Below are 12,801 nucleotides of genomic sequence, written 5' to 3' on the forward strand. Positions count from 1 at the left end.
ACACGTCGCATGAGATCCGAAAAATTCCCAGAAAATTTCTAAAAATTCTGAAAAAAAATCTATAAGGCTATTAATTAAATAACCCTATTTAATTAATTTTCCGATATCTCACATATGAGCTCGACGTCGGCAAGATCGGGAGAGGGGAAACTAGGGCACGGGAGAGGGGAAAGGGCGGCGGTGCGACTGCAATAGGAAACTAGGGCACGGGGAGAGGGGAAAGGGCGGCGGTGATTGGGAGTAACCGGCAGCACCCTCGACGGCTGGCGATGGCTGTGTCTTCGGGAATGTGAGGGCAGCGCCGGCTGCGTCGGAGGTCAGCAATGAAGAGGAGATCGTGGTGACGGTGAGATCGGCAGGAGAAGAGGAGGAATGGGGGAAAAAATGAGATTGTTTAGATTTATATATGTAGGTTATTAAATAAATAAACTCCCACTTTATTGGTTTCGCGAAGGAGGAGTCGGAGATAGGTTTTTGTTCGTTGAAGAGTCACAGAGAAGTGGGTTTTAGGTTTTTTTTCATGAAGTTAAAAAAATTGTTATGTTTTTAGGATTCAACAACATTCAATAGACAACAGTTTAATAAAACTGTTGTATATTATCACATAAGCAACACTAAAAGACAATAGTTTTTTAAAACTGTTGTCTTTGACACACATTAGACAACAGTTTTTTGAAAAACTGTTGTTATTTAAAAAACATTATGGTGAACAACAACAGTTTTTAATAAAACTGTTGTTAAATGGAAAAAAGACAACAATTTCTTGAAAAACTGTTGTCTATTATGTGTGGTTAAATCCAAAATTTCTTGTAGTGAGTAGGAGTTTCATCTCCGAACCTCGTTACATCGACGAGTTTGAGGTTTGCTATTCTCCGCTTTCGTTTCTATTCGTTTTATTTCCGCTGCGCTAACTTGATTTGTAGAAAGAAACGAAGAATTTGGGGCGGCTATTCACACCCCCCCTCTCTAGCCGCGACCATCGATCCTAACATTATTGAGGTATGTCCCGGCCGATATTGGCTTACCTCCTTTGAGGTATATAGATCTTCCTCCTGGGAAGCATATTTCGATCAATATAGACTTACCTCTTATTGAGGTATGTCCCGGCCGATATTAGCCTATCTCCTTTGAGGTATATAGATCTTCCTCATGGGAAGTATATTTCGGTCGATATAGCCTTACCTCTTATTGAGGTATGTCCCGGCCGATATTGGCCTACCTCCTTTGAGGTATATAGATCTTCCTCCTAGGAAGCATATTTCGGTCGATATAGACTTACCTCTTATTGAGGTATGTCCCGGCCGATATTAGCCTATCTCCTTTGAGGTATATAGATCTTCCTCATGGGAAGTATATTTCGGTCGATATAGCCTTACCTCTTATTGAGGTATGTCCCGGCCGATATTGGCCTACCTCCTTTGAGGTATATAGATCTTCCTCCTAGGAAGCATATTTCGGTCAATATAGACTTACCTCTTATTGAGGTATGTCCCGACCGATATTAGCCTATCTCCTTTGAGGTATATAGATCTTCCTCATGGGAAGTATATTTCAGTCGATATAGACTTACTTCTTATGTCCCGGCCGATATTAGCCTACCTCCTTTGAGGTATATAGATCTTCCTCCTGGGAAGCATATTTCGGTCGATATAGACTTACCTCTTATTGGGTTATGTCCCGATCGATATTAGCCTATCTCCTTTAAGGCATATTCCGGCCGGGATTAGCATACCTCCTTCGAGGTACATCCCGGTCGATATCAACCTGTCTCCTTGGTTTTATTACCCCCTTTCCTTTCCTTATCGGGGAACCACAAAACCTAACCCATATCAGGTGTATACAGAGAAATCACTAGGGTATGTTCCAATTTAAGAAAGTTATCTATGCTGTCAAACAAATTTTTAGAGCATGGTTTAAGAAATCACAAGGTTACTAAATTGATAATCAAATCTTTATTGAGTACAACTTGACAAACTAAGCACCATCAATGTCTATGCTCCATTATGTTCTAGCTTGATGGAGAGAAGTAGAATAAATAGTTATAGACTTCAATATTCATCTCAAATTGCCTATCTGTTATTTTATGTATGGGATTTGTATCTTATGTAATTTTACTCTTGGTATTAATAATATAATCCCTTATTCTTAGCTGAGTTTCAATTTTTAGAGATGAGTAGCTTTTGTTGTTTGGTGCAGATGTTCAATACAGTTTATGTAAATACTAACTTGACGCGGTTGTTTCTTTCTTGTTGGTTAACATACCAAGTTTGTTAGCACCTAGCCCATGCCCTGTGCTTTTACTAGTCTTGCTTTTGCTGATCAAATTACTGGGTCTCTTGGTACAGTCAACTCTTAATGGTTCAACATCTAATCTTGCGGACTCCTCAGGCCGACCCTATACCACATTGTTTTATGGCCAGTCTGCGGCAGTGCCTGGGTTCCATCCTTCTGGTTAGACATTCCTACATAAAATTTATTAACATATTCATGTGAAATTTTGCTTGTATGTGGAATTTTGATTACGGTTTGTAAAAAAATAGGTGGTCTTCAAGGATTGCATAATATTCATGGAAGCTTCAACCTGCCAAATGTGCCTGGTTCGCTTGCATCCAGAGAGGCCATAATGGGTGTTGTACCATCAGGTGGTGTTCAGCAACCAGGAGGAAGCATTCCTAGTGGACGGTTCTCATCAAACAATCTTTTGGTTGCATTATCTCAGGTCTGGCATGAGTTTATTTCCACATTACTTCACTGCATCATATGGTCCTTTGAATGTGTTTTATAGTATTGATTCTGGATTTTTTTTCATGCAGATGCCTCATGGCTCTGGTGTCACAAATAGAGGGGGTATTAATGTTGTTGTAAATCATGCTTTTAGTAGTAGTAATATTAATGGAGTTACTGGGTCAATAACTGGTATTTGTTGGTGCAGGAAGCATCTGACGATCGAACTCGTGTTTTGATAATGGCAAAGAATTCAAAGTTAAGATGTTTTGTATCTAACATGTTGAATGAGTGTTTTAGGAAAGTCCTAACTGCGATTAGGCAAAGGGATAAACCCTAGGGGGTGGTAACCCTAGGTCATAGGGGGTGGTAACCCTATGCGGAAAGTCTTGGCAGGTCGATGACTACAGGCAAAAAGTCCTAGGGGGTGGTAACCCTAGGTGAAAAGTCCTGGTATCGCGAACCAGGTGAAAGACTGGACTAGCCGGAAAGCGGATGTCCAGCAGAAAGTCCTGAAGCGTCGAGTTTTGAGCAAAAGTCCAGTCGATCTGGAGGATCGCACTGGCAACAGGTAAATCTCCTGAGTGGAGTAGGTGAGGGCGCGTTCCCCGTAGAGGGAACAGTAGGCGTCGGGTCGACCTAGGGTTTCCGGGCGGAAACCCGAAGTCAGATTCGGACAGTCCAGAGACTGTCATTATCACCTCTATTATGTTTTATGTGCTAACTTTGTGCTGCAGGGTATATTTGGGATTAATGTATCTTGCAGGGACCAAAGTACAAAGATTAACCTCGGATGAACAGTGTTCGAGGCGCCTCCATGGAGCTTGGAGGCGCCTCGGGTGCAAAACCTAAGCTGGTTGCGAAGCAAGCTTCAAGGCGCCTTGAACAAGTTGATGAAGGCGCCTTGGAGAGGTTGGAGGCGCCTTGAACAGGATAGAATTCGACCAGGTCGATTCTGATCCACGCGGGTGATGCGGCCAGCCTGGAGGCGCCTTGGAGGGGTTTAAGGCACCTTGAACACTGTTTATAAAGGGGATTCGACTAGCAGCTTGAAAATATAACATTCAAGTCTTCCTTCTGCATTTAGCTGCTAACGAACTCGTCCCGAAGTGTTGCAACTCGACACCGACAACCCGAAGCTTCAACTTAGTATTTTTCAATTGTCGGTATAAGATTATTTACTGCATTACTTGTAAATCATCTTTGTATACTTTTGAACTTATAGTTGTTGCCCACCGGAAGTGATCAAGGATCGCGGGCCTTCGAGTAGGAGTCGCCTTAGGCTCCGAACGAAGTAAAATCCTCCTGTCTCTGTGTGTTTGTTCTCTGTTTATTCCGCTGCGTTTTTACTCGAGTATTTTACGAATCGAACGAAATAGTCACGAGCGCTATTCACCCCCCTCTAGCGCTTCTCGATCCAACAGTATTTCCTCAAGTTCAGCTTTTAGGGATCGTAGTTTTGTTCCTAGTTTGGGAGTTTCTCCAGTATTGGGTAATGTAGGGCCAAGACTTACAAGCTCTATAGGCAACATTGTTGGCAGTGGTAACATGGGAAGAAGCATCAGTTCTGGAGGATTATCTGTGCCCGGTTTAGCTTCACGGGTAAACTTAGCTACTATGCACAGAGCAAGAAGGATAACGTTGGCACCAGTAAGAAACATATTTGTGTACTATCTATTACCTTTTGATGTTGTAAGAAGAATATTTATGTGTAATTTGTTGATACCGACTTGATGTACACAATATCTATTATCTTTTTATGTTGTAAGAAGAATATTTATGTGTTGGTTATATGAATATTAACTTGGTGTGTTTAGATACATCGGTGCATTTTTATTTGTGATTTTGTTAGTGAATTAATAATACTATATGCTTGGTGATGGTTTTTCACTATTTCGGAAATCGAATTGGTTTTTCACTATTTGTGTCGTTAACTTGGTGATGGTTTTCCACCGTTGCAAAACTGGTGTCATTAACTAATATTACATCGGTCGTATACCGCTGCCAAAATTGGTGTTATTAACATATAATATTACATCGGTTTTACACCCGATGTCGTTAAGTGATACTACATCTGTTTTAACCCGATGTCTAAAATGGCAGACCTTTTACATCGCCTTCATAGACATCGATCGAAAATGTAATAGACATCGGTGGAAAATCGATGTCTATGAGGGTTTTTGTTGTAGTGAACCTTCTTGTAGAGACAAGGTTCATCTTCATTCTTGATGAAACCAAACTGTTTGATTGCATCATCGAATCGAAGATTCCAGCTCCGAGAATCTTGCTTTAGTCCATAAATGGACCTATGCAGCTTGCATACTCTGCCAGTATGCTGTGGATCTACAAAACCCTCAGGTTGTGTCATGTACACATCCTCGAGCAGGTTTCCATTCAGAAATGCAGTTTTGACATCCATCTGCCAGATCTCATAATCGTGGTATACTGCAATAACAAGCATGATCTGAATGGATTTAAACATCACTACTGGAGAAAAGGTTTCATCATAGTCAATACCATGAATTTACTTGAAACCTTTAGCTACCAAGCAACCCTTATAAATAAGTCCATCCATGTCAGTTTTTCTCTTAAAGACCCACTTACACCCAATGGGTTTGACCCCTTCAGGTGGATCAACCAAAGTTCATACTTGGTTAGTGAACATGGATTCCATCTCGGATCTCATGGCCTCTAGCCATTTCTTGGAATCTGGTCTCATCACAGCTTCTTGATATGAGGTAGGCTCATCCTCAATGAGCACAACGTCATCATGGTCAGACAAGATAAATGAATATCTCTCAGGCTGACGACGCACCCTATCAGACCTACGAAGAGGTAGGTCTACTTAAACTGGTTATTGTTCCTCAACTCCTTATGGAACAACATCATCCACAACACTTTGTGGTTCCAGTTCAACTTCCATCGAGGCTTCAGTGCTATGGTTCACATCTTGAACTTCTTCAAGATCGAACGTACTCCCACTAGTCTTTCTAGAAACAAAATCCCTTTCTAGAAATACCCCAGTCTTAGCCACAACTATCTTGTGTTGACTGGGAATGTAGAATTAATATCCCTTCATTTCCTTGGGATATCCAATAAAATAGTACTTATCGGATTTGGGTCCCAATTTGTCTGAGACTTAACGTCGAACGTAAGCCTCACAACACCAAATCCTCATAAAAGACACCTGGGCATCTCTCCCAGTCCATATCCTATAGGTGTCTTTATTACAGCCTTAGATGGAACTCGGTTGAGAATGAAGGTTGCTGTGTCTAGAGCATAGCCCCAAAGATACATAGGAAGATCTGTGTGACTCATCATAGACTGTACCATATCTAATAGGGTACGATTCCTCATTTCAGATACACCATTCCACTGTGGTGTTCCAGGAGGAGTGAGTTGAGATAGAATCTCACACTCAGCTAGATAGTCACGAAACTCATGGCTAAGGTATTCACCACCTCGATCTGATCGAAGTATCTTAATACTCTTGCCAAGCTGGTTTTGTACTTCATTCTTGAATTCTTTGAACTTTTCAAAGGATTCTGACTTATGTGTCATCAGGTACACATAACCATATCTACTGAAGTCATTAGTAAATGTAATGAAGTACCTATAACTACCTCTAGCAGTGACATTGAAAGGGCCACATACATCACTATGTATAAGACCTAACAAGTCAGTCACTCTCTCACTGTGTCCACTAAAGGGAGTCTTGGTCATCTTGCCTAGAAGGCATGACTCGCATGTCTCATATGATTTAAAATCAAATGAGTCCAGCAAACCATCTTTATGGAGCTGGGATAAGCATTTGTCATTTATATGACCTAAGCGACAGTGCCAGAGATAGGTTTGGTTCATGTCATTTGACTTGAACCTCTTGGTACTTATGTTATAGATAGGGTTCTCAAGGTCTAGAATATAGAGTCCGTTCATCAGAGGTGCACTACAATAGAACATATCATTTAAATAAACTGTACAATATTTATTCTTTATTATAAATGAAAAACCTTTCTTGTCCAAACAAGAAACTGAAATTATGTTCTTAGTTAAAGCAGGCACATAACAACATTCATCTAATTCTAATACAAGCCCAGAAGGCAGAGATAGATGATAAGTTCCTACAGTAGAAGCAGCAACCCGTGCTCCATTGCCTACTCGTAGGTCCACCTCGCCCTTTGTCAATGCCCTGCTATTTCTCAGCGCCTGCACATTAGTACAAATGTGAGAAGCACATCCGGTATCTAATACCCATGATGAAGAAATAGATAGATTGACTTCTATAACATATATACCTGAAGTGGAAGTCTCACTTCTCTTCTTCTTAAGATCTTCCAGGTAGATTTTGCAGTTTCTCTTCCAGTGCCCGGTCTGACCGCAGTGGAAGCAGGTAGCATCCTTGGCGACCCCCTCCTTTGGGTTTCAGTGTCTTGCCTTTGCCCTTAGCTTGGGACTTTCCCTTACCTTTAGGCTTGCCCTTGCCTTTGCCCTTTTGCACCATCAAAATGGAGTTGGGCTTAACCTTCTTAAGGTTAAGCTCAGCAGTTCGCAACATACTAAGCGGCTCGGGCAATGACTTGTCAATTTCGTTCATGTTATAATTCATGACAAACTGACTGTAGCTCTCTGGCAAGGACTGCAAGATCAAGTCAGTGGCCATCTCTTGGCCAAGGGGAAATCTCAATCTCTGTAGGTTTTCTATGTACCCAATCATGTTGAGTACATATGGGCCTATGGGAGTCCCATCTTGCATCTTGCAATGAAACAGTGCCTTAGAGATCTCGAATCTCTCGTGTCTCGCTTGTCCTTGATATAGTTGACGAAGATGTTCAACCATATCATAAGCGCTCATCAACTCGTGTTGCTTCTGAAGCTCAGAGTTCATGGTTGTGAGCATAAGACATGACACATCTAATGTGTCATCTTGATGTTTCTTGTAAGCATCACGATCAGCTCGCGTGGCAGTGGCAGGAGGTGCCTCAGGAATGGGCTGCTCCAGGACATACAGTTTTCATTCTTGTGTGAGAACTATTCTCAGGTTCCTGTACCAGTCTAGGAAGTTAGCTACATTGAGCTTGTCCTTATCGAGGACAGAACACAGGGAGAAGGAGTTCGTGTTTGACGACATGGTAATCTACAACAGAAAAATAAATATCATATTTCAATTAATCATCTAATTAGGCCTTTAATTAAATGATGCTCCCACTGAATTCTATAATTCAAGTGGGACAATATCCACATCATACTACGCCTTGAGTTAGCTTTGGCTAAATCGCCCAAGACTTAGTATAATCGGTAGGTAACTAATTACCAATTACATCTCTATGCAACTCTTGTTTATAGGATCAAGATCTGCATTTATATTAAAACTCGAGTTAGCTTTGGCTAATACGCCCAAGTGTTAATATAAACGTGATTTTGACCTATCTACCAACCATTGGAAAATACTATAGTTAAACTCGATCCAATTGAGTTAACTAGTTACTCAATCTAATTGAGTTGTACTCACCCATGTGTTGATAGGCAGGACCAAGATTGTCCCTCCGCACCCTACCAAGATAATATGCGTTGCTCTGCTTTGGCAGATTCAACAACAACATGTGATCGAGGTAGTGATGGGTATCACGGAATGGTAGGCATTTCGAGTTGACGCGATTGAGATCTAATCTAATCGTCGATGTGTATCATATACTCGATTTAGATCTAATCTAATCGTGGAGGTGCATCATGTGCGCGACTTAGATCTAATCTAATCGTTAAGGCACTAATTAATTACTAATCTAGCATGCATCACATATATACACACAAGCAATTAATTAAACTTTTTGTGATTAGTCATGGCCCTACTAAGAACTTCTCAAGCCAATGAGAAGATCGGATGGTCAACCTAAGGTCAACAGCTTCTCAAGCTCCTTCCGGTGACCACCTTGTATTGCTCGCACCCTTCTCGTAACTCCGTCTCGAGTGGACATGTAATACCCCGGTTCTGAGATTCTGGTTAAGTATGGCTTAAAAGGTTAGATGGTACTATTCATATCACCAAGGTGTGCCTTCCTTTTCGGAAGTCCAAACTTAAGAACTCCAAAGTTAAGTGTGCTTGACTTGGAGAAATCTGAGGATGAGTTACCTCCTAGGAAGTTTTCCAGGGTGCGTGCGAGTGAGGACAAAGCACGCTGAAAAGATCTTCGGTGGTCTGTGGAGCTAGTCGTCAACCCGATGGACAATTCTGGTGGCGTTCCCGGTTCGGTCCGGGTGAGACCCGCCCGGGCCGGGGCGTTACAGATGGTATCAGAGCGACCTTGCGATAGTGAGTGCACCTGTGGCAGGAGCACCTAGGGCACCACCTAGCGAGGGAGATTTTGGGATTTGTCTGTGGTGTGATTCGTGGTTACACAACGAGGGTGTTGTGTCTTTAAGTGGGGGTGATTGTAATACCCCAGTTCTGAGATTCTGGTTAAGTATGGCTTAAAAGGTTAGATGGTACTATTCATATCACCAAGGTGTGCCTTCCTTTTCGGAAGCCCAAACTTAAGAACTCCAAAGTTAAGTGTGCTTGACTTGGAGAAATCTGAGGATGGGTGACCTCCTAGGAAGTTGTCCAGGGTGCGTGCGAGTGAGGACAAAGCACGCTGAAAAGATCTTCGGTGGTCTGTGGAGCTAGTCGTCAACCCGATGGACAATTCTGGTGGCGTTCCCGGTTTGATCAAGGTGGGGCCCGCCCGAGCCGGGGCGTTACAGAGAGTGGACCTTCCACCGCTTCATTTTGTACATTACAAAGGTGAAACTTGAGTTACATTCGAGTCTAAACTATTTTACAACAGGAAATAAAATAGGAAAGGCACGACGCGCAGGTCACGTATCATATACAACACGCACATCACAGAAAATGGCACGCAGGCCATAATATAAATTACAACACAATTTTTCAATCAAACTGGGGTCTTTAGGCCATGACCATTACAAAATGATACATAATTCTAAATTATGTAATTTCTATAAATTTTTGTAAATTTTCCCACAATTTTTACAATTTTATGAGTAAAAATTCCCGGCGGTCCCGTTTAGCGATTTTCGGGCGTAATCGCGGAACGAAGCCCCTTGCGGGGTTAGGGGCAGCACTCCTACCCGTGATATAACCATCGCGAGTATTCCTAAGCAATCCTACAGCGCCTTAGTCCGCTGTCCCAAAATGAATTAGGCGAAACCTTGCCGTTTCGGAAAGATTTTCTCGGTAGTCAAGACTACAAGTGTCGAAACATTTGTTGCTTCGCTTCTACGAGAAAATTACCCATAAAACATATAAAATTAGGAAATTCACAGAAAGTTACAGAACTGAAAGTTTTTCATAAAAACATAAAATAAACACGTACGTGCTTCGCACATGGCTCTGATACCACTGTTGGGTTTTTCGGGCCGCAAAAATCGCTTTTTGCGTTGCGAAAACCCCGAATCTCATGCCACCGGATCCGTGCGAAGTTATAAAATTTCATAAAAACTTCGTGTACATGTTTTCTAGCCTAGATCTACAAGGAAGATACTTATACCTTTGTAGCGAAGCCCTTCGCGTATCCCACTCGTCCAAGGTTCGCCGGATCTCAAGGTTGTCAAGTGTACAACCCTCTATGTGTATCCACACGAACAAATCGATGGAGAGAACCTCTAAATATGTGCTAGCAACCTTAGAGGATCAGCAATGGTGGAGGAGAGGGAGAGAAGAAAGGTAGAGAGGAAGAAGATGGAGTTACAAAAATCAAAATGAAACTCACACACAACCATAAAGTGGTCGGCCACTTCAAAGCCTTTTAAACCTCCATGGGATACCAAGAGTCACAACTCTTGGTCTCCCTCATGAGGTGGCACACACATGTGCTAGCCTTGATGATGTGGCACATCATTATTAGCCCACTTAATGCCAACTCACAATTGAGGTGGCAAATGGTCAAGTCAAACTTGACCCTTCATCTTCCTCTCAAGTCAAGTCAAACTTGACCACTTCTCTCCCATGGTTGATCAAATCTAACCATTGGTTCAAGTCAATTTTAATTTAATAAATCTCTATTCATTGAATTAAATTGACTCAATCAGTCTAAGTCCAAATTAGACTCATTTAACACATGAACCAAATTGAGTTGGACTTAATTGGTCTAATTTGGATTACTCTTAATCCAATTTGGTTCATCACATGAACCTAATCCTCTAGGTACATTAAATGAACCTAATCTCCATCTAATTACCCTTTGTGTGTGACCCTATAGGTTCTTGTAACGTTGGCAATGCTCCTAAACCCTTTTAGAAGCATAAGTAATGAGCGGTATCTAGCAACACATCATTACTACCCAAGTTACAAGAATGTTGAGATCCAACATCACCTTGTGACTACTAATTGTGACTCTTCACAATACGTGACAAGTGTCCATCTATCCTTGACATATAGATTGATCAATATGAGGCATAGACCGTGTCATCCTCTAATCAATCTAAATCTTGAATCCCAAGTAGACTCACTCAATCAAATGAGCTCAACATCTCATATTGACTCATTTGGGCATGGTCATGTACTTAGTGGTCTCACTCTATCAAGAATAATGATGTCACTCTCATCATATAGGAGGGATAGATCTCATCTACATCACTCACATCCCTCCGCATAATTCGTTACATATCCAGTAATCGTCTTTATAGTCCACCTAGTTACGGGTGACGTTTGACGAAGCCAAAGTATGTAACTCCTTATGTAGGGAACCATGGTGACTTCAGGTCCAAGGACTAATAGTCATACTAATAGCCACATAATAAAGTATATGACACTCATATAACGATCCATGATACTTTCTCATGGCGGGTCATTCAGTATACATTCTCCAATGCATACCCATGTGTCAACTTGATATCTCTATATCCATGACTTATGAGATCAAGTCATCGAGTTGACCTACATGCTAGTCTTGTCGCATTAACATTGTCCTTGAATGCTAATACTTGACTAGGAATGATTAAGAGTAGTATTCCCTATATCATCTCACTATCGATTCAACTAACCGATTGATATAGGTAAGAACCTTCTACTCAAGGACGCTATTATACTTAGTTATTTGGCACCAATACAAGTAAGCATAATAACCATAAACAAATGTCTTTATATATATAAGAATATGATACAACGAGTCCATACAACAATCATCAAATGATTGGCTCTAGGGCTCTAACTAACAAGTTGTTGGATAGTCCTGTAAAATCAAAGACAAACAACCCTTCCTCGAACTCTTTAAGCTAACACTTGCATAAGAACATAAAAGAAATAAAACATAAAGGAAGAGGCATGAGTGTTTACTTGGTTACAACCGATATGGTTGTTAATCCAAGGAAGTTGAAGCACTAAAAAAACTCGTTCAGGTGGAGAAGCCTCTTACAACGTTTAGGCGCAGAAAATAGAAGCTCAACTACAACTAGAAGCGCACAAGCGTTGGAATTACATGTAATGAGTTCGTTGAAAAGCTTCTGGACCAAGGCTATATTTAAAGCCTTGGTCGGGGCGCCCCGAAGGGTTTCGGGTGCCCTGGAGGGGATAAACTTTATCCCCCCAACGATCAGATCGAGTCAAATCTCTATCCTGGTCAAAAGTCGAGTCCGGGTGCCCGGAAGCATTCCGGGCGCCCCGGACTGCTCCGGGCGCCCCGGAGCAAAAAGTCAACTATTGTTGACTTTTTGTCCGGGACCTTTTCTCTGGTTCAGTCCCGCCTCGGTCCGGGTCTTCTGCTCCGGATCCGCTTGCTTGGGTGATCTCTTTTATCCGGAATAGGGCTCACCCGAACCCAACTTCCGATCTTCTCGAGCAGGCTTCCCTCCGGCTTCTCGTCCCTAAGAATCGCCGCGTGCTTCCTTCTCATCCACCAGCGTACTCATCTACAGTTTTCGTCCCTCGGTCGCACCTCGTGCTGACCTTCTCGCTAGCTGCGTCTCTTGCTCGCCGAGCAATCTTTCGCTCCGACTTCTCGTCCCTCGGAACCACCGCACGCTTCCTTCTCGTCCGCCGGTGTACTCTTCCGCAGCACCTCATCCCTCGGACGCACCGCGTGC

General features: G+C 42.1%; 1 protein-coding gene across 1 annotated transcript in view; it reads left to right on the forward strand.

The window, feature by feature from the left end:
- The window catches only part of LOC121991519 (probable NOT transcription complex subunit VIP2), a 91,166-nt gene that overhangs the window by 48,481 nt on the left and 29,884 nt on the right, over positions 1–12,801 (forward strand). The window contains exons 2-4 of the mRNA XM_042545513.1: positions 2,346–2,451; positions 2,541–2,719; positions 2,814–2,916. Of these exons, the coding sequence (XP_042401447.1) occupies positions 2,346–2,451; positions 2,541–2,719; positions 2,814–2,916 (388 nt within the window). The remainder of the gene's footprint in view (positions 1–2,345; positions 2,452–2,540; positions 2,720–2,813; positions 2,917–12,801) is intronic.

Source organism: Zingiber officinale, chromosome 6B (assembly GCF_018446385.1).
Source record: "Zingiber officinale cultivar Zhangliang chromosome 6B, Zo_v1.1, whole genome shotgun sequence".
NCBI lineage: Eukaryota > Viridiplantae > Streptophyta > Magnoliopsida > Zingiberales > Zingiberaceae > Zingiber > Zingiber officinale.